This window comes from Mastigoproctus giganteus, chromosome 11 (genome assembly GCF_048544385.1).
Source record: "Mastigoproctus giganteus isolate SK-2022 chromosome 11, ASM4854438v1, whole genome shotgun sequence".
NCBI classification, from domain to species: domain Eukaryota; kingdom Metazoa; phylum Arthropoda; class Arachnida; order Uropygi; family Thelyphonidae; genus Mastigoproctus; species Mastigoproctus giganteus.
Genome location: NC_143585.1, coordinates 27,926,230 through 27,948,147, shown reverse-complemented (window position 1 = coordinate 27,948,147; position 21,918 = coordinate 27,926,230). Strand labels below are relative to the sequence as shown.

General features: G+C 37.4%; 2 protein-coding genes across 2 annotated transcripts in view; one reads left to right on the top strand and one right to left on the bottom strand.

The window, feature by feature from the left end:
• The window catches only part of Pss (phosphatidylserine synthase 1 homolog l(3)77CDf), a 115,097-nt gene extending 102,370 nt beyond the window's left edge, over positions 1 to 12,727 (bottom strand). Inside the window, exon 1 of the mRNA XM_090384645.1 lies at positions 12,464 to 12,727. Within this exon, the coding sequence (XP_090240771.1) occupies positions 12,464 to 12,630 (167 nt within the window). The 5' untranslated portion in view covers positions 12,631 to 12,727. The remainder of the gene's footprint in view (positions 1 to 12,463) is intronic.
• Positions 12,728 to 13,078: 351 nt separating this feature from the next.
• The window catches only part of mTerf3 (mitochondrial transcription termination factor 3), a 114,317-nt gene continuing 105,477 nt past the window's right edge, over positions 13,079 to 21,918 (top strand). Inside the window, exon 1 of the mRNA XM_090385541.1 lies at positions 13,079 to 13,189. The gene's annotated coding sequence lies outside the window, so the exon portion shown is untranslated. The remainder of the gene's footprint in view (positions 13,190 to 21,918) is intronic.

The following is a 21,918-nucleotide window of genomic DNA, read 5'->3' as shown; positions in this document are numbered from 1 at the left end:
TCATTTATTGTGTGGGGGGGGGGGGGTATTTGTTGTATTTTCGAAATCAGGAGACCTGTGTGCAATGTTGTCATTTTCACCCAGTTACATTTCAAAAATGGTTGCCCACAGAGTGAGTGATTGAAATACAGTTAGAGAAATTCTGTGTGAATGATTTTAAACTGGAACATGAATATGCTTATCCAGAGAATTTCATATAAATACCAAGATGATTAAATGAAATCATCTCACGCAGCCTTCTGAGGTAGTTTTCATGGTGCTGACTTTGGCATTTGTTGTTGTTATTTAATTTTTAGGAGCATTAGCAACTAAGGCCATATTGCTCTGGGGATATGCGGTGGTCATTCCCTGACCTTTCCGCATCCTCCATATTTGGTGATCATGGGCTTGAACCCCGGTCTAATCAAGAAGTGTGTGCTACGCACTGCTGCTCCTGCCCACCTGGCTATGGAGGCGCCGACTTTGGCATAAGCACCAATCCCTGATATAGAGTATTTTAAAAAATTACAGCAGAAAATTAACAGTTCATTAAAATATTTAATATTAATACAGAAAATTAAAACTGTAGGTGTAAGCAAAGGCAATCTCCTAGTGAAGCAAGAGTGAAATTAAAATTAAAGAAAAACTGAACAACTGATAAATTTTACACTATAGGAGAATACCATATAAGTAAGTTGTATCACACACTCACACAGTTAGCCAAGTAACTGCTTTCACATCATGTAGAAAAGGTCTGGGTTTGATCCCCATTGCCAGCTGATGTTGAAGAATACTTCTGATGGAAAGGAGATATTTATGGGCTTTTTTTTTTTTATCCTATAGCTAAGTTAGTTTCAAGCAAGGGCTGCATGGTTTTCTCCTGCTGAAAACTTGATGTTTTTGTTGGTGTTTAATGGCACAAGGGCTGCTAAGGCCATATTGTGCCTTGAAAACTTGAGTTTTTCATCCCATAAAACAGAAAAACCGACCAGTGAATGCACACAATTTATACTTTGTAGGAGAATAAGAGAAATTTGTCTCAATATGATACGTAGAACACTTCTGTATGATATCCTCCAGAAATTAAAACGAATAAAAGATTAACACAAAATGATTACAGTAAAAAATCAAATGAACACAATTCAAAAATTAACTAAAATTCAAAAAACAATTTTAAAAAATTAATTAAAGGATTTTGCAAACCAATTTTCCTTCCTGAAGCAGACAATGCTACCTTGAGGTAGACCGGTACTATTTAACAATTTGATCAAACGGTACAATAAAACTTTAACCACGTATCAAAAAAATGACACGACACACAGTCAAAAAGCATTGTTTGCTTCAGGAAGGAAAATAGTTTTTAAAAATTTTTAAATTAATTTTTTAAAATTGTTTTTTGAATTTTAGTTAATTTTTGAATTGTGTTCAATTGATTTTTTATGTAATCATTTTGCATTAATCTTTTATTTGTTTTAATTTCTGGAGAGTATCATAAGGAAGTGTTCTACGTATCATATTAAGGTAAATTTATCTTATTCTTCTACAAATATTGATATCAACGTAGAACGTATTGAGCACCATAACTCTGTTATATACTATCAAACACACAATGTACACACATGATATACTGATGCCTTGTGGCCTTAGATACTTCAGTGCAATTCTCAACATCCCAACTAACACCACATTTCTAAGACTTTCTTGTTTCCATTTTAAAGCACAAAAGCAAGAATAAATTGACAAACTGATGGAAAAAAAATTTAGTTAAATTTATATAAACAAATGAGGCTTTTGCCTCATTTGCTTACATAACTAAAATAAAAACCAATCCCCTACAAAATACATCAATCTCATTCTATGAAGCAAGTCATCATGAATTGCTTCAATTTTGCATTTCAAGTAAATAGCATATAACTAGCAGTGCTTCTTAAGGCGAGGTTTGTTGCTATTTATTTGTAGCTAAATAAAATGCCCATCTTTTTCTCACAAAAAACTATTCCAAGTACGCAGCTAAGGAGGGTGGTCCTCTAGGCACCTTATATCACAACTTGGTGATGGTCTCTTCTCCAGTGGAGCCTTTCTCTTGCAGTCATTCTCAACCTCATGTTGTTTGTCATTATAAGAATGTAAAATGGTATGATCTGCAAGATTATTATTATTATTAGCCATATGGTGCAAGGAAGCCTGAAGCTTATGCTGCACCAGCAAAAAAAAAAAAAAAAAAATTCCTGCATTACCCTGAGAGTGAGAGAGAGAGAGAGAGAGAGAGAGAGTCAAAAGTAGAAAGGAATGATATCATCAAGAAAGAGAAGGATGATGATATCCAGCTCAGGACCCTGGGTGTGCCAAGCCCATACTCAACCAGATGTGAGCCCCCGGGGTTGATATTCTTTTTTCCTTTCTTGTCTTGGATTATTGTTTTAAATCTTCTGATGTCAATGTTTGTATAGATCACAGAAGTGACCTTTGGTAGTTGTTGGCGCATCGGCTTCTGTGGCCATAGTTGACCTCCCAAGGTTTTTGCAGTACTTTGATCCAAGCCCGAGGCGGGATTCGAACCCGCGACCTTTGGGTTGCCAGGCAGGCACTTTACCCACCTGGCTAGCCCGGTCGGCTCAGAAGTGATCTACACAAAAATCTTGTCCTTTATATAAAGCTTGATTTTCCAATAAATGTGCTATGGATGTTCAAGATAAGATAGTTGCATATCGCAATTGGCTTGAATCCAAATCTCCAGTTTTGTTTTTTGCCTACACCAAAGCTTGAAACAATTTTAAAACAGTTATTCATCAGTCCCAACTAGATTCTGAACAGGCTAAGAGGAAAACCTGCTTCTTGTCCATATAGTAGTTGAGCATTCTGATCCCTTGCTAAAGCTATTAGCCCAACGTTTGCTCATCTCTATACACTCCATTCATTGCCTCCTGTCAAAAAGATGTCAGAAGAATTTAATTTTGAACAGTCTTGATGCCAAGAAAGCACCAGGTCCTGATGGTATTTCTCCACTTGTTCTCAAAACCTGTGCTTCTGAGTTTACTCCTATTCTGTGTCACCTTTTTGCACTTTCTAATACCACTGGTGATATAAGAAAGTGTAAAAAACACTCTCTTTGAAAATTTGCTTAAATCCAACCAGTTCCTAAAAAGGGTGACAAATTCCTCCCATACAATTATCATCCCGTTGCACTTACTTCTAATCTTTCTAAAATAATGGAGAAATCCATTAACCACCAACTCCTAAACTATCTAGAAACCTTTTATCTGCTCAACGAACAGTGGTATGGATTCTGCCAGTGATGAGACATTGGTGATATACTGGCTTATGTTATTCACAGCTGACAAATTCAATGAAATTGGTGAAACTCATGCAGTTCTTCCCATTTGAAAGGCTTTTCATCACGTTTGGCATAAAGGTGTTCTAAATAAGCTTGCATTTTTTTGTAATTGAGTAGTTTTCTCTCTGATCACTCACTGTGGATGGTGAACTGCTCTCTATCTTCTAACTTCACCACTAATGCTGGTGTTCCCAAGGTTCAATTCTTTCTCCCACTCTTTTCCACCTGTATATTAATGACTTCTTTCATTGACTAGAAATCCTATCCATAGTTTTGCTGATGATGACGATCATCATCATCATCAGCCATTTTCAATCCACTGCAGGATGAAGGCCTCTCCAGAAACTTTCCAGTTCCTTCTGTTTTGAGCACTGGCCATCCATTTACTACCCAAAAACTCATGAATTTCATCTGTCCATCTCCGTTGTTGTCTTCCAGGTTTCCTCTTAGCTCCTCTTGGGTACCATTCTGTTATTTTCTTAGTCCATCTGTCATCCTGTCTTTGAGCTATGTGTCCTGCCCAAGACCATTTTAGTTCTTTAGTTTTGATAAGAATGTCCTTTACTTGAGTTTGCTGCCTAATCCATGTGTTTCTCTTCTTATCTAACAGTCTGATTCCCAATATAATTTGTTCCATTCTTCGCTGTATAGTTCTCAGCTTCTCTTCCATTCTTTTGGTGAGTGCCCAAGTTTCACTTCCATAAGTCATCGTGGGGAGTATACATTGGTTCATTATTTTACATTTCAGACAAATTGGGATATTGCTCCTCAGTATGTGACTATAATTCCTGAATGCTATCCATCCAAAATTTATTCTTCTCTTGACTTCCATCCATTTATCATTATTACAGCTAATGACTTGTCCCAGATAAGTATATGACTCCATCTTTTCAATTACTGCTCCTTCAATCATTATACCCCTTTCTGTAGCATACCTGTTTATCATTACTTTTGTTTTAGCCATATTCATCTTTAGTCCATATTCATCTTTAATCCTTACTAACTCTGCATAACTGATTAAGATTTTCCTCTAATTCTTTGGGATCGTGGCTTATGACTACAATGTCATCTGCAAATCGTAAATGGTTTAGGTACTCTCCACTCACATTGACTCCTTTCTGTAACCAGTCTAATCTTCTGAAAGCTTCCTCAAAGGCAGCAGTAAACAACTTCGGAGATATTGTGTCTCCTTGTCGAACTCCTTTATCAATTTAAATTTATTACTGCCTTTGTCTAGTCTAATAAAGGAAGTAGAATTCTCATATATTTTCTTCAAAATCATAATATATGGGGTATATTATATTATATACTGGAAAGACAAGGCATAGGCCTTGTCTTTCCCGTGCCCGAAACATTGCCTTATGCTGTATGGAGTCAAATGCCTTTTCATAATCCACAAATGCCAGGCATAATGGTGTTTTATATTCATTTGCCTTCTCCATTAGCTGTGACATTACGTGAAGGTGAGCCATAGTTGAGAATCCTGTCCTAAAGCCAGCTTGCTCTTTTGGTTGATTCTCATCAAGTATTCTTTCTAATCTGTTAGTAATGACCCTTGTGAACAACTTGTAGATGTGGGATAACAAGCTAATTGGTCTATAATTTCCAATTTCTGATTTATCTCCTTTCTTATGCAGTAAAACTATGATTGCATTATTCCACTTCTTAGGCGCCACACCTTTTCTAATGTATTTTGTGAAGAGTCTTGTCAGTTTTTGTGTCATGTCTCTTCCTCCAAATTTTAACAACTCTACAGTAACTTCATCTTCCCCCAAAGCTTTCTGATTCTTCATTTTCTTCAATGCATGTTCTACCTCATCAGGAAGGATATCAGGTATGTTGTATGTGTTACTAATTTGCGATCCATCTTCCCCACTGCTGGCATCATTCCCTCGCTCCTTGTATAACTCTTTATAGTAGAGTCTTCTGCTATTTGAATTATGCCTTCTCTGCTATTCATAAGTTCACCATTGCTATTCTTCAGTTTCAGTATCATTTGTCTTTCTGTATTACTGCTCATGACTGCTGATTTAAATCCTTTGTTTTCCCTTAATGCTTGTTCTACTTTTCTTGTGTTAAATTTTCTTATGTCCTCTCTGAGTCTCTTTCTAATGCCTTTGCATAACTCAGTATACTCAATTTTCTCCATCAGTGTTTTTATTGCTCATTTGTCGTCTTTGGTTCATCATCAAAAGTGTTTCTTGACTGATTTTTTCTTCTTTGGATTTCTTTTTACCTATGGGCTTTTCTTGGGCTTTATCACTTTCAGAAAGTTGTAATATTCCTCGTCAATATCTTGGTCCTGAACAGTCTGCAGAAGTTCAAACTTGTTCTTAAGTTCCAGTACATACTGCTCTTTCTCCTCTTCTGTTATCTCAAAGACCTTTGTATTATTTACTCGAGTCAGTTTTTTCCTTTCTTTTCTTACATCTACATCAAGTGTGCATCTTATCATTCTGTGATCACTTCCAACATTTACCTTGTTCAGGACAGTAACATCATTCACGATATATCTTCTGTTAGTGAGGATGAAATCAATTTCATTAGTTGTTAATCCATTTGGGTTCTTCCATGTCCACTTTCTGTTCACCCTTTTCTTGAAAAAAAGTGTTCATTACTGACATTCCTCTAGATTCTGCAAATTCCACAAGTCTTTCACTTCTTTCATTTCTTTCACCAATTCCAAAATTTCCTATAGTTCCCCTTTCTGTGCTGTTTTGTCTCTTTCCAACCTTAGCATTGAAGTCCCCCCCCCAATGATAGTGTAGTGAGTTTTCTGTTCATCTAGAAGACCCTCAATTTTGTTGTACATTTCTTCAACCGCTTCATCATCATGGCTCGATGTTGGTGCATAAATCATTATAACCTTTAGCTTATACCTCTTAGAAATCCTGAGTAGTAGTCTTGACACCCTTGGTGATGTACTTTTGAATTCCAAAATGTTGTTTTTTTATATCTTTATGGACCAGAAAGCCAACTCCTTTCACTGTTTCCACTGGTGTACAGCAGATTTCCACTTGATAATCTTATAAGTGATTCACTTCTTCTTTCAGCCAAACCGATGATATTCCAATTTACATTTTCTAATTCCTTTTCCAGCTCTAGTATCCTGTCTTCACCGATGAGCGATCTTACGTTGTAACAGGTCAAGTTAAGTTTCCGTGCATGGCAGCCTGATCATACCCAGAGATTCTTAGCACCCTCTGCTTCCACTCTGATCCTCTCGCTGCCGTAAGAGTTAATTAGTTATTTGGTTTTTAGGAGCATTAGCAACTAAGGCCATATTGCTCTGGGATATGCGGTGGTCATTCCCTGACCTTCCCGCATCTTCCGTATTTGGTGGTGACGGGCTCGAACCCCGGTCTAATCAAGAAGTGTGTGCTACGCACTGCTGCTCCTTCCCACCTGGCTACGGAGGCGCCCTCTGCCGTAAGAGGGGGAGTGAAACCCGCTGGGGACTTAGGGCCATTTGTTTTATTGTGCTGCCATGTGCTGGAGGGTTTGGTCTTTTTCTCTTCCCATTGACCAGGCATCTTGAAGAGAACCACTCTACGCGTTCGTTGCCACCTAAATGATATAACAGGGCTTACCATCCAGAAGGTGTGCATGAATAGATTTTAGGGAGGCAGGCCAACTGGACTTCTCCTAAATCTTCTGAAATAGAAAGATATTGGATCTATCAGTGTTTTAGACTTAGTGTCTGATAACACGCAGAATGCCTGTTCCCTCTAATCTTGCTGATGATAGCATATTGCATTCCACCTTACAGTTTGAGAAAACCTTGCCCAGCACAAACACCTTCAATTTCTTGAATATCCACCACTAATTCCTAAAATGCTGATCTCCAGGTAATTCTCCAATGGGACAAAGATAACTTAGCTAATTTCAATCCTTCTAAAACTGAGCCCTGTCTTATATCTTGCAAAACTCACACTGTCTGTGTGTCTGTAATTCTGCGCAGACACAATAGGAGGGCTTATATGCTGAAAGCCTCGTTGATTAACTCAAGACTCTGCAAGGCTTTTGGGGGGAAATTTTTATCAGCTTGACCCGCACTTGTAGGTAGAAGGAATCTGTTTCGTAGACACAGGATACATTTAAACAAAGGTGGTGCAAGGGCTTTTGCCAGTATTATTGAGGATACCTTAAAGGTTCAGGGAAACTGCTAGTTTGGGGGACAAGGGTAATATCTGATAATATTGGTCAAAGTAACACTTGCACATACCTAAAGAGTTCTTGTTTGTTACCACAACAGAAAATATTAGAAAGATGTTCTGAGGGCAAAAACGCTTCAAATGAGCAGGCAGCTAATACCAGGGAAGCAAGCTTAAATAACTTTAAGGGGTGTGTCAGGGTAGTTAACTATACAAGAACATGAAGTCTTAATTGTTTATACAGTAATGTCAGAAGTGTTGTCAATAAAATGAGTGAATTCGAACTGCTTGTTAGGACAAGTAATGCTGACATAATAGTGCTTACGGAAGCATGGTGCCACCCGGAGATAGGGGATGATGAGTTTCAGTAGGATATGTATAATGTATTTAGGAAGAATAGGGCAGATAGAAAGGGTGGTGGAGTCGTGATTCATATCAAAAGCAGACTGAGATGAAAGTTTTCCCAGATTCAGCTGTTTCGCATGCTAGTATAGAATCTATGTCGTGTGAGATAGTTGGAAGCAAAGGTATAATGAGAGTGGGAGTAATCTGCAGGCGAGTTGATTGTGAAAATTATGATGAGAGCTTCTACATGCAAATGGAAGGGCAAGTAAGTGCGAATGTCTTATTATTGGTGATTTTAATTTGCCTCTGATTGACTGGAGCAAATGGGAGGGAAACTCCACATGGGGGACAAAATTTTTAAATCAACTAGATAATTTTTATTTATACCAACATGTCAGGGAAAGTACTAGGGAAAAGAATATTCTAGATCTCATCATTACCCATGAACTAAATGACATAATAGGGCTGCCAGTACAGGAACCAGTAGCAGGAAGTGATCACGGAGTTCTATGGTGTACAATGAAGAGGGAGGTAGCAGTAGTTAAAGACAAAGGAATGGGTTATAATTTCAGAAAAGGAAATTACAATGCCTTAAGGTGCTACATGGCCTCTATTAACTGAATAGATATCGCACAGAGAGCGAATACAATTGAATTATGGTATACTTTTAAATCATTAATCATAGAAGCCTTGAATGCATATATACCATTAAAAATACTCCAAAAATACTTTGTACTTAGCTGGATTAAAGCATAGATGCCACCTTTCTGATCATCCCTGAAGTCTAACTAGGTCACTCTGATCATTAACTACTCTGACAACCTTTACATCATCTGTAAATTTAGACAAAATACTTTTTATCCCTTCATCAATGTCATTTATGAAAATCAAAAACAACAGGAGCGGTTTACTTGGATTACAGCAAAGAATTTAACTCAGTCCCACATGAGAAGTTACTTTATAAGCTGAAACAGGTTGGAATCACAGGGAAAATCCTTAGATGGATAGCAGGAGGCAGATGGTTGTGATAAATAGTTATTTCTCAAATTGGGTTGATGCAAGTGGGATTCCCCAAGGATCAGTATTAGGACCCGTTGTTTTTGAGTTTCATAAACGACATTGATGAAGGGAGAGGCATGGGGGAGTGCACCTAAGGAATGACATTGAGCTTCTTGAAAGGGTCCAAAGATGGGTACTCGCCTGATGAGATCAGCAAAAGGGCATCCATATCAGGAAAGACTTCGAATATGTGAGTTGCACAGCTTGGTAAAAACTAGGCACCTTGGAGGCGATTTAACTTAGGTATTTAAGGCTCTGAGAGGCATAAGTAAAATGAATGAGAACGAAATTTTTAATTATAAATGATTCTAGATCAAGTTACATGGGGGAGATGTTTAGACTGGATTGCAGAAAGTTTTATTGTCGCCAGCGAGTTATAAATCACTGGAATAAGTTACCTATATGGGTGGTAGAGGCTGACAGTTTGGGGAAATTCAAAGGCAGCTGGATAGTTAATTATGAGAGGAGGGAAACACATAGATTGTATATTTCCTTTTCTTTTATTATTTTTTTAATTTTCTTCTTTTGGTGTTTTTTTGTTCTCTTCTTCTTATTTTGGTGGTTTTTTTTGTTCTCTTCTTTACTGGTGCAGCATAAACCATAGGCTTCCTTACACCATGTGGCTATTGCTAATACTAATACTAAAAAGGATTCTTCTGGTCCTATGTTTATTTTTGATGACACTCGGGTTTTTGGACAAGATAACATCTCTATTAGAAATTACCCGACTTCTAATTTCTCTTGGCATAAGCACATCACAAATATTGCTTCCTCTGCATCTAAAAAATTGTATTTTCTGTTTTGCTTTTGGCATTTTTTCCTCTAAACAGTTACTCACTTTGTACAACTCCCAAATCCTGGCCTGCCATGGAATATTGTTCCTACATCTGGGGCAGTGCCTCGATAACCTCTCTCAGACTTCTAGCCTGCATTCAAAAGAAAGAGGGCAGTTAGGTTAATTTATGAATAATCTCTTAAAAAGTATCTCCACTCTCTGACTTTCCATTTCTGCTGCATGCCTTTTCTATAGATACTACCATGGGCACTGTTCTTCTGAATTGGTGTCTATAATTCCTCTTCCTCTCTCTCTTCCAAACACATGCCACAACCAGCCAGCATCCCTTTACTGTCCAACTTCAAACTCACAAAACCAACTTTTCTTCTTCCTCATTTATTCCTTCAACTTCTGTTTTCTGGAACATCCTCCCTCCACACGTATTTCCTGAAAAATACAATCTACAGAAATTCAAGTTTAATGTCAACAAGTATGTTCTTTAATCATCTCAACCATCAACCTACATACGGTACTACAGGTTTTAATACTGTACTTTTCATGTTTGGGGTTTTCATAAAAAAAAAAAAAAAAAAAAACTAAATACAGCATCTGGCCAGACAACTTTAGAAAAATAACAGAATATGAGTATGTGAGGCTGTCCAGACCTGTTATTTATTATTTTTATTTTTTTTGTATTGAGGTATCATAATGTTATTCAAAAGTGGAAGGACTACGGTCTTCCATCTTTCAATCTTCTTTCTAGACAGCCACCGTAGACAAGTGGTCAGGCATGAGGGTGCATTAGTACTCGTGCCTTGAGTGACTGGGGTTCAAGCCCTGACTGCTAAATATAGTGCTGTTTCTTGTAATCTCTCTCTATCTTGTGAATTCCTCTGACTGTGCGGTCGTCCATGAGTATAAACAGAAAATTTATTTATTTATTCTGTGGTCACTGAGCCATTTAAAATACAAAAAACATATATTAGCTAACATCAGTTTACGACAGAACAAACTATGCCACAATTTTTTCGAGACCAACATAAGGATAGGAATCATATATAATAAAAACATTACTGCTTTCACTTCTTTTTCAACTCTTCAACTCTCTTGAAATCTTTTATTATCAGTATACAGATCCCTGGTACGGCTCCACATGACAGGGATTTTAACCCACTAGGTGGCAATATGTATTACAATTTTATACAGTATTTTATATAGGTGGCAGGAAAGCTGGCTGGGACCGTCAATTTCAATAAAAAAATCATATATTATAAAATAATCTATATGGGGTAAGGAGCTATATTGTTATTATTTATATAACACATTGGCATCTAAGGCCATATTGCTCAGTATATATTATGCATATAGAAGTATGTGTTCAAGTGACAGTCTGCATGCTGTGCAAGATGCAAAATCAAGAATAACTTATAGGGAAAATCCTACTGTACTCCCTCCTCTGAGCTCAGATTACAATAAATCTTTGGCAAAGGATGCAAAGAAAAACAGCAGAGAATTCTTTACTTATGTAAACTTCAGAAGGAAAGGGATAAAACAGATTGGTTGACTTAACATATGTGGGTGATGATCATGATCAGGTAGGTGATAAACTGAATGAGTATTTTGCATCTACATTCACACACGAGGAGATATTCAAGGAGGGGAATGCCAGAAGTTTATCAAACTCTAACAGGAAGCTAAGTGATTTTGTAATAACTGAGAGCAAAGGGGAGGAGAAATTGTTGAAGTTAAACATAAGGAAGGCACCTGGGGTGGATAGGATCTATACATCCCAGGTGCCTTCCTTATGTTTGTTATTAAAGTTATATTAAAGGAAGCAGCAAAGGAACTAAACAAACCCTTAGCCATAATTATTATTATTATTATATAGCCATATGGTGCAAGGAAGCCTGAGGCTTATGTTGCACTAAAAAAAAAAAAATTCTGAAAACTAACAGGCCTTATATGCCTCAGACTGGTCTCTTGTAAATATCAACAAAATCTGTTGTGCATATGAAATTTCCTGGTTACTACAGATATGGAGAACAGGCTATATGATGAGATGGCAATTAAGGTGAAGGAATATTTTGATATTGTTATCAAAGCTTATGTTATATTAACTAACCCAGGCACCATGGTTTCTGTGGATGATGAGCCATTTAACCTCAAAAAACATATTAGCTAACATCTCAGTTTATGACAGGATTAAACTATGTAAAAAATAATTTGATTCTATCATTACCAATTTTTTTATAGACTGGCATTGGGGGGGGAAGTCATATATAATAAAAACATTATTGCTGTCACTTCTTCCTACTGTCTAGTGTGTATACACTGCATTTATTACACTTCATATTTAATATACATACTTTGATGTTTCCATACAGCTAGCTGAGCCTATTAAAGCCTATCATTTTTCAATTAAGATGCCACTAAAATATCATGCACATTACTATTGAGAAACAGTGTTATGGTCGTTTGTATGAAGTGTACACATTAAATGTTACTTGGGAAAACTGCGTGCAGTTTCTCGTAACCAAGATGCGAACTGTTTCATCTAATTGCACAGAAGTTTGGTTTAAAGGCACGAAAAAAAAATGCATTTGGGGTTCAGCTCTTACAGAGCTATGTTGCAGTACTCGATCAATAATCCGATTTAAAAATATATAATTTTTGATTAGCTTTGATCACATAACATAAATAATAAATAAGCACTACCACTTAAATTCATTACAAATTCCTTCATTATTTTATTAATATATGAATCCGAAGCAATACCTAGTGTTCTAACCTTATCTTATAAAACTTTCACAAAATTACCTCGTGAAGGCCGAATACAGTAAAACTGCGATTAAAATCGTTAACAGAGAAATAGTATGCGGCTTATAGAAGAACTGCAAGGAAATATCATCTACTGGTCTTTCATTAATAGTATAGAAATGATCAGGTATATCAGTTGGTACACTTGATGTCCTACACCTTTGCATAATGTTTCGTTTTCTTTGCAGATTTTAAAAACTAACTTGAGGTACCTTGAAACCAAGTATTGATTGGCACGCAATGCCGCACAATCCAACAAATCTAGCTACTTCGTTTTAATAGCGCTTACAAGCTTTCCTATATGACACACTAGGCGGAATCTGTTTACTTATTAATCGCACTGAAAGTCGATGAAGATTTAAAATAATTGAGAAGATTAAAAACTTTCCTAGACCATTCTTTAAAAAGTAACAGATTCAATATATTCATAAAACAAGTAACATCTTGCATGTGTTTGCTGTCTAAATACGACACTGGAGCAGACTAAACTTGAATAAACACTCACATCAAGGAGCACATGTGTGTGTGACAGCTTTGCACGTTTTTGTGTTTTCGCTAGTTAATGTTCATATGATTTATGTGCATAAAGAGGAAGATAGAAATGTCTGCGATAAAACTGTCTTTGTATTATAAGTAAGAATATGTTTATTTTCAGCTTTAATTCGTTGCTTACGAAACTGGAGAAGATAGTAAACGGTTGAAGTAGTGTCCAAGTTTTAGAACTACGTAAGTTAGAAATTCCGTTTAGTGATTTTTATTTTATTTTATTTTTTCTGATGCCATACACTTAGATTATGGTTTGAATATGTTGTCTCATTCGTTAAGTATTTCATATGGGTTTGACATGCACTTGTTTTACAGATATCTATACATTCATTTTAACATATATTTTAAATTCGAAAGTGTCTGCACTTCTGCCTACACGCGATAGGAGGGAGTATGTGATGAGACCCATGTCAATAAATTCAGCCCTGGAGAGATTGTACAAGGTTCCTGGGGTAGAATTTTTCTCAGCGTGATCTGTGCTTGTTAACAGCAGAGATCTGCATTACAGGGATGGGATACATTTAAATAGAAAGGGTGCAAGAATATTTGCTGTTGGCATCAAGGCAGTGTTAGGTGAGTCGGAAACTGCTAGATTAGACGGGATAGACAGACTAATAGAACAACAATAGCCGCAGGCAAAGGTGAAAGTGATTATTGCACTGCTTCCCCCCCGTTGTCACAGCCAATTGCAACGGTGTACAGGAGTACAGCGAAAGTAAAAACATGGGCTGTGTTAGGGTGAATAACAACAGGTGCATGTACACCAATGCTAGGAGCATAGTAAATGAATGGATGAATTTGAAGTGCTGATCAAGACATTGAATGAGGGCATTGTTGAGATATCAGAGATGTGGTGTGACTGATATGAGGAATGCAGAATTTGAATATGGGGAGTACAATATGTACAGGCAGGATAGGAAGGGAGGGGAGTTATGCTGTTAGTTAAGAAAAATAAAATCTACGGCAATGCCCCCAATTGAAATGAGAGGCCAGTTTGGTGTAACATAAGCACTGGAAAGCAAAAATGAGAGTAGGAGTGTGTTATAGGCCTGATGAGTACAGTGAACAACTATATAGAGAAATAAAGTGGGCCATTAAATCAGAATGTCTTATTATAGGAGATTTTAACTTTCCAGGTATTGACTAGAATTGTGGATTGGTTACTTGCACACTAGCAAGACTTTTGTGGATTTATTTTATGACTGTTTTCTACAGCAGCATGTTTGAGAGTTGCTTGGTTTGGAGTTTAATGACTCATTGGAAACTGAGGCCTAATGCACCACATGTTCAAAAGGCAACCAGAGGAAGTAATACTCTTGATTATCAGCAGCGATTATTCATGCATTAAGAATCTGCAGGTAAAGGAACCACTAGGTGGCAGTAATCACAGTGTATGGATGTGAGATTTACTTAGAGATGTAACTACCATCAGTAGTAAAGGGAAGGGTTTTTGCTTTCATAAAGGTGACTACAGTGGTCTCAGACAGTTATTAAATTCTATACAATGGAATCAACTGATGCTGTTACCAACAGGAAATTCTAAATGGGAAGCATTCGAAGAGGCGCCTCCGTAGCCAGGTGGGAAGGAGCAGTAGTGCGTAGCACACGCTTCTTGATTAGACCGGGGTTCGAGCCTGTCACCACCAAATGTGGAGGATGCGGAAAGGTCAAGGGAATAACCACCGCATATTCCCGGAGCAATATGGCCTTAGTTGCTAATGCTCCTAAAAACCAAATAACAAACAAACAACAAGCATTCAAAGAATTAATCATTGAAGCTACTAGGCTTTTCATACCAACTAAGAACTACTTAGTTCTTAGATGGTTCAAGGTTTAGGTCTAAGTGGATGTCTGATAAACTAATCAGACTTGTGGCACAGAAGAAAAATGCTATTGAATAACTATTGAGGAAATGAAGTTTAACATTGACAAATGTAAAGTACTACATATGGGAAACAGCAATCCCAGAGCAACGTATCAACTCTGTGGTACTACACTGACAGTGGTAGAGAATGAAAAGGACCTGGGGTAATTGTGCAGGCAGATATGAAGTTCTCTGAGCAGTGCAGATGGGCTGCAAGAGTAGCTCATGGTGTCTTATCTTATTAATGATATACAGGAATTTTTCTAGCAGGGATAGGGAGGTGATTATTCCTTTTATAAGGCAATGATCAGGTCGCACCTTGGTCTCGAGGCCTCATTTCAAGAAGGATGTAGAGCTGCTGGAACGAGTACAGAGAAGGGCAACAAGGTTAGTGAACGGAACAAAGGGTTGCTCTTACGAAGAAAGGCTTATGTTTTGCAAATTACAGTGTCTTGAGACTAGACACCGGCGAGGTGATCTGATTGATAGAGGTGTACAAAGCCTTGAATGGTTTGAGCATGCTCAATGCTGATGGGATACTGCCTCTTGCTCAGAATAATCACCTGAGAGGGCATAAATTCAAATTGAGGAAAGACAGATGTAGGATAGATGTGCGGAAATTTGCCTTTAGCCAGCAGGTAGTTGGTTGGTGGAACAGACTTCCATCCCTTGTTGTGGAAGTTGATAGCCTAAATAAATTTAAGGCTCAGCTGGACAGGTATTTCGAACGAACAGAGGGGTGAAGTGGAAGGGTTTTTTTTTTTTTTTTTTTTTTTTTTTGGCTGATGCTGCATAAGTTTGCTTTCTTGCATCATATGCCTCTACTAATGCTAATGTTAAAGATAGTTGTAGAATAGATGTGGAGAAATTTGCCTTTAGCCAGTGGGTAGTTGATTAGTGGAACAGGTTTCCATCTTTTGTTGTGGAAGCTAATAGCCTAAATAAATTTAAGGCTGGGCTGGATAGGCATTTGAAACAAATGGAGGGGTGAAATGGGAGTTTTTTTTTTTTTTTTGGCTGATGCTGCATAAGCTCGCTTTCTTGCATCGTATGCCTCTACTAATGCTAATAAATTATTAGGCAACACAGAAGCTGCCGACTGGGCTAGCCAGGTGGGTAAAGTGCCTGCCTATCAACCGAAAGGTCGTGGGTTCGATTCCCGCCTCGGGCTTGGATCAGAGAAAAATGCAAAAACTTTGGGAGGTGCATTATGGCCACAGAAGCCAATGCGCCAACAACTAACAAAAAAAAAAAAAAAAAACACAGAAGCCCATGGTAGATATAAGCTAGTCTGTAATCAAGTCAAAGGAGGTTAGGCAAGTGAAGGCAGATTATGAAAAGTTTTTGGCAAAGGATGCAAAGAAAAACAGCAGATTTCTTTAATTATGTAAACTCTGGAAGGAAGGGGATGAATCAGATTGGTCCAGTTGACATAAGTGGTTCGATCATTGATGATCCTGCTCAGGTAGCTGTCAAACGGAAGAATATTTTGCATGTACATTCACATATGAGGAATTATCTAAGGAAGTGGAGCCAGAAGTTTATCAAACTCTAAGGGAGCTAAATGATTTTGTAATAACTGAGAAGAAAGTGGAAGAGAAATTTTTTGAAGTTAAGCATAAGAAAGGCCAATTATATTAAGGGAGGCAGCAAAAGAAGTAAGAAAACCCTTAATCATAATTATGAGAGCATCCTTGGGTGCAAGGGAGGTCCCCACAGACTGAAGAATTGTGAATGTATCCCCAATTCACAAAGAGTGACAAAAATAATTACAGACCTGTTAGTTTAATTTGTGTTCTAGAGAAAATAATGAAGTCACTGTTTAAAGAAGTAATGCAGGATCATCTAGACAAGACTGCAATTATAGTTCACACACAAAGTGAGTTTGTTAAGGGGAGATCTTGTCTGACCAATTTGATTGTATATTATGATGTGATCACGTAGGAACTGGATACAAAAAATAATTTTGATATCATATACTTGGATTTCAGGAAAGCTTTTGGTACTGTTTCACATAAAAGACAGCTGTATAAACTAGAGCAAAGTGGTATTAAGGCCAAATTGCTGCTATGGATAAAGGGATGGTTGAGTGGGATACGACAGAGAGTAGTAATCAATGGACGCTGCTCTTTTTGGACTGATGTTATTAGTGGAGTCCCCCAGAAATTTTTTTAATTTTGTACACTTTTGCGATTTTTCCTGCGCATGAGCTATAAAACATTGAATAAATAACTATTTACATATTCATTGAACATTTATTTTTTTTTCTTCAATCAAATTCAATGCGCATAGTTGCGAGTACTGCATAAGCATTTAGGGAAATTCCGACTTACGTAGAGTTCCGCGGAACGCAACCCTTACGTAAGTCGGGGAGTGGCTGTATTTATCAATGATATTGATGAAGGTATATCAGGCTTTCAGATGATACAAAGGTTGGCAACTTGGTTAGCGGCAGTAATCAGATGAGCTACTGGAACAAGATCTAGAAAAATTGAGTCAATAATGGGCTGAGAAATGGCAGATGAAGTTTAACATTGACAGATTCAAGGTACTGCATATGGGTAAGCAGTATTAGCATTAGTTGAGGCATAGGATGCAAGAAAGCAAGCTTATACAGTATCAACCAAAAAAAAAAAAAAAGAAACCCTCCCCATTTCACCCATCTGGTCACTCCAAATGTTTGTCTAGTTCAGGCCTTAAATTTATGTAAACTATCAACTTCCACAACAACAGATGGAAGTCTGTTCCAGCAATCAACTACCTGCTAGCTAAAGGCAAACCTCTGCACATCTATTCTACAACTGTCTTTCTTCAATTTGAATCTATGCCCCCTCAGGTTCTTAATCTGAGCAAGCGGAAGTATCCCATCAGCATTGAGCTTGCTGAAACCATTCAAGCCCTTATACACCTCAATCAGATCACCTCGCAGGTGCCTCGTCGATTAGAGTAATGTATCAACTGTGTGGTACTACATTCAGAGTAATTGAATTGTGCGGTCTGATATGAAGGTCTCTTAGCAGTGCAGATGGGCTACCAGTACAGCTCATGGGTCCTCTGTAAATGATGCTCCTTTATAATGTAGTTGCCAAATAACACGCTGCAGCGCATGCACAAGTGGGGATTTTTGACATACATAAATTCATTACCATGCTTAAGTGGAGCAGTAGTTAATGGTCATTGATACCCTGTGCACTCTGGGCACATATATTACTTAGTTATTATACATAGTTATTTTAATATTTTTTATAAACTCTTGATTTTTTAAGGAGTCCTTATGTGCTGTGATGTAATAACTAGATCATATGTATAGCTTAGCTTAATTTTCAGCACTCACCTCATAGTAATCCGCTTAGCTGGTGGAGAGTTTTACCACATACATAGTGGTTATAGGATTCTAACGGGTTGGAATTTAGCAGGTATTAAGTTTCCACGTGCACTGAAATGCATTTCGGGAACCCAACCCGTATATAACACAAGCACACTCTCCCCCCCCCCACTATAGCTAACTGAAGACGAGGAATCTCGAAAGTCGCTCGTGCGCGACTATTAGCTTCTCTTTTTCCTTCATTTAATTTAATTTAATTAGGCAACCATAGAATGGAAGGTGCACTTTCCTTTCTTAAAAATTTTTTATAGCCCATAACTTAGTTTTAAACCCAGAATCCTATTTTATTAGAATCCTATAACCACTATGTATGTGGTAAAACTCTCCACCAGCTAAGCAGATTACTATGAGGTTAGTGCTGAAAATTAAGCTAAGCTATACATACGATCTAGCTATTTTTTATAAAGTAATAAAATACCGTGGTGTCAAGAAAACGTAAAGCAATAGGTTAGAAACTAAAATTCAGATTATAAGATGGATAGATGTTGCAGGAAAGAAAATCCATGTAGCACAATCATTGGGGTTGGCACAATCAACTTTAAAAACAATTTTAAATTAAGCTGATAAAGTTAAGGATTCTGTGCAAAATTGTAGGACCTTACTGCATCTAAATTAATTAATTTAGACTATGATAATTCAACACAAAGTATTATACTTATTTAACCATTTTAAAGCCCAGAAGGCTGAAGAAACTACTGAGATTTTTGGGGCTTCTCTTGAATAGTTTTGAAAAATTCAAAAAACATGTAAGAATTCAGTGTTAGATTGACGGGTGAAGCTGCAAGTGCCAGTGTATAGGCAGCAGAGAATTTCCTGCACAACTGCAAGCCATAGTGGCGCAAGGAAGATACTTGCCAAATTTGGTATTTGATGTAGATGAAAGTGGGCTATTCTGGAAATGCTTGCCTTCCAAAACTTTCATTTCCCAAGATGAGTCAAGAGCTCCTGGGTTTTAAAGCAGCCAAAGACCAATTAACTCTGTTGATTGGTCTTTGGCTGCAAATGGTAAATAAGCTTTGGTTTTATTAATGCTTATTTACCATTCTGAAAGGTCTCAAGCTATGAAGGGATTATTCAAACCTAATTTGACATTAATATAGTAATTGAATAGAAAAGCCTGGATAACAGTGGACTTTGTTTACTAATTGGTTTGTCCTACTGTCTAATGTTATTGCAGATTAGCATTAGTAGAGGAATTTGATGCAAGAAAGCAAGCTTATGCAGCATCAGCCAAAAAAAAAAAAAAAAAAACCGCTTCCACTTCACCCCTCTGTTCGTTCAAAATACCTGTCCAGCTGAGCCTTAAACTTATTTAGGCTATCAACTTCCACGACAAGGGATGGAAGTCTGTTCCACCAACCAACCACTCGCTGGCTAAAGGCAAATTTCCGCACGTCTATCCTACATCTGTCTTTCCTCAATTTGAATTTATGCCCTCTCAGGTGATTATTCTGAGCGAGAGGAAGAATCCCATCAGCATTGAGCATGCTCAAACCATTCAATGCTTTATACACCTCTATCAGATCACCTCGCTGGTGCCTAGTCTCCAGACACTGTAATTTGCAAAACTTAAGCCTTTCTTCGTAAGAGCACCCCTTTGTTCCATTCACTAATCTTGTTGCCCTTCTCTGTACTCGTTCCAGCAGCTCTACATCCTTCTTGAAATGAGGAAATAATTTAGAACCCAAGGCACTTTTGCTACTGGATAATGTTTCAGGCTCTCCTCAAACCTTGGCTCACTTCAAACATGTTCCTGTTGAAATGATGTTTCTCCTGCCAAACACAATTTTGCTGCTGCAACCAATGGACCAAGTCATTGTGGCAGCCTTTAAAGCCTACTATCTGAGATGCACTATTAGTCAGTTGCTTGTTGTTGAACAACAGTCAATCAAGGACTTCTGGAAAAATTACAACATTATGAAAGCAATCAGCTGTATCAAAGAGGCCTGGGATAAAGTGAGAGATCAGTGTCTTAATGGTGTTTGGCAAATGTATGGCCCAATATCATTAAAGAATGTGATGGAGCAGCAGAATGTGAAATTCCTGCAGTTACCACAGATGTTGTTCGAAGGGCACAGGATATAGGCTTTGAAGACATAAATGTAGATGACGTTCAGGATTTATTGAATAAGCTCTTGTAAGACACTAACGAACAATGAATTCCAAGAGTTAATGGAGCAACAATTAAACAGTTCAGAAAATGATGAAGAGGTTCCCCAGAGAGGATATTAACAATCGATATCTTGTCTAATTGTTTAAAAGAAGTGGCTCATGTCTTAGATGTCATATCAGAAAATGATCCCAATTCTGCATGGTGAAGAGATCTGTTTTAAATGCTTTAAATTGTTATAGCGAGAGGCTATTTGATCGTGAGAAAAAAGCAAGACAGCTGACCCAAGACGCATTTTTGAAGAGGCCTTCGAGTGAGAAATAGTGTGGTTCAGTGCTATTTTTTAATAATAGATTTTGAATTTACTGTTTTACTTGACTTTTGGAAAGTTTTCTTTTATACTATATTTCTTAATATGATATGATATATGATTTTCATTTCAAATAAATTTATTTTGAACAATGTGTACCTCTTTTTTTTTTTTTTTTTTTTTTTAAGTGTAGTAATATAACCATATTCCTGCTGTGGCATTTCTATCTCTAATAATGAAGTTTCTTATAATGACTTAAAGTTCTGGAACACATCTACTTCATTAACTGAAGTATTAGTGTACAGGAATTTTGCTAGCAAGAATATGGAGGTGATTATACCATTGTATAAGGCAATGGTCAGGCCACATCTTAAGTACTGCATCTGGAGGCCTCATTTTAGGAAGGATATAGAGCTGCTGAAATGGGTACAGAAAAGGGCAACGAGATTGGTAAGGAGAACAAAGGAGATGCTCTTACCAAGAAATGCTTGTTCTGCAAATTACAACATCTGGAGACTAAGCACCTGCGAGGTGATCCGAATGAGGTTTTTAAGCCATTGAGTAAGCCCAATACGAATGGCATTCTTCTTCTTGCTGAGATTACACGAGGAAGCATAAATTTAATTTGAGAAAGTATAGTTGCCTGATAGATGTGTGGAAGTTTTCCTTCAGCCAATGAGTGGTTGATGTCAGAAACAAGCTTTCATCCATTGTTGTGGAAGTGCAGTTTGAATTTTTTTTTTTTTTTTTATATGAAAACCCCAAACACGAGAGGTATTAGAACCTGTAGTACTTAGTACCGTGCTTGGGTTGGTAGTTGAGAAGACGAGAGAAGATATTTGTTGACGTTTGACTTTAACTTCTGAAGACTATAATTTTCAGGAAATACGTACGAAGGAAGGTTGTTCCAGAAAACTGCAGTTGAATGAATAAACGAGGAAGTTGAAAATGTTCTATGAGTTTGAAGTTGGACAATAAATGGATGTTGGCTGGTGGCGGTATGTGTTCGGACTGTTTTGAAAGATGGATGTTGTCTGGTGGCAGTATGTGTTCGGACTGTTTTGAAAGAGAGAGAGCGGGAATTATAGAAGCCAATTCAGAAGAACAGTGCCCATGGACGTATCTGTAGAAAAGGCATGCAGCAGAAACAGTATGTTTATGAGACAGCGAGTGGAGAGACTCAGTTAGAGATGAGTCATTAATTAACCTAACTGCCCACTTCTGAATTAAATCTAGAAGC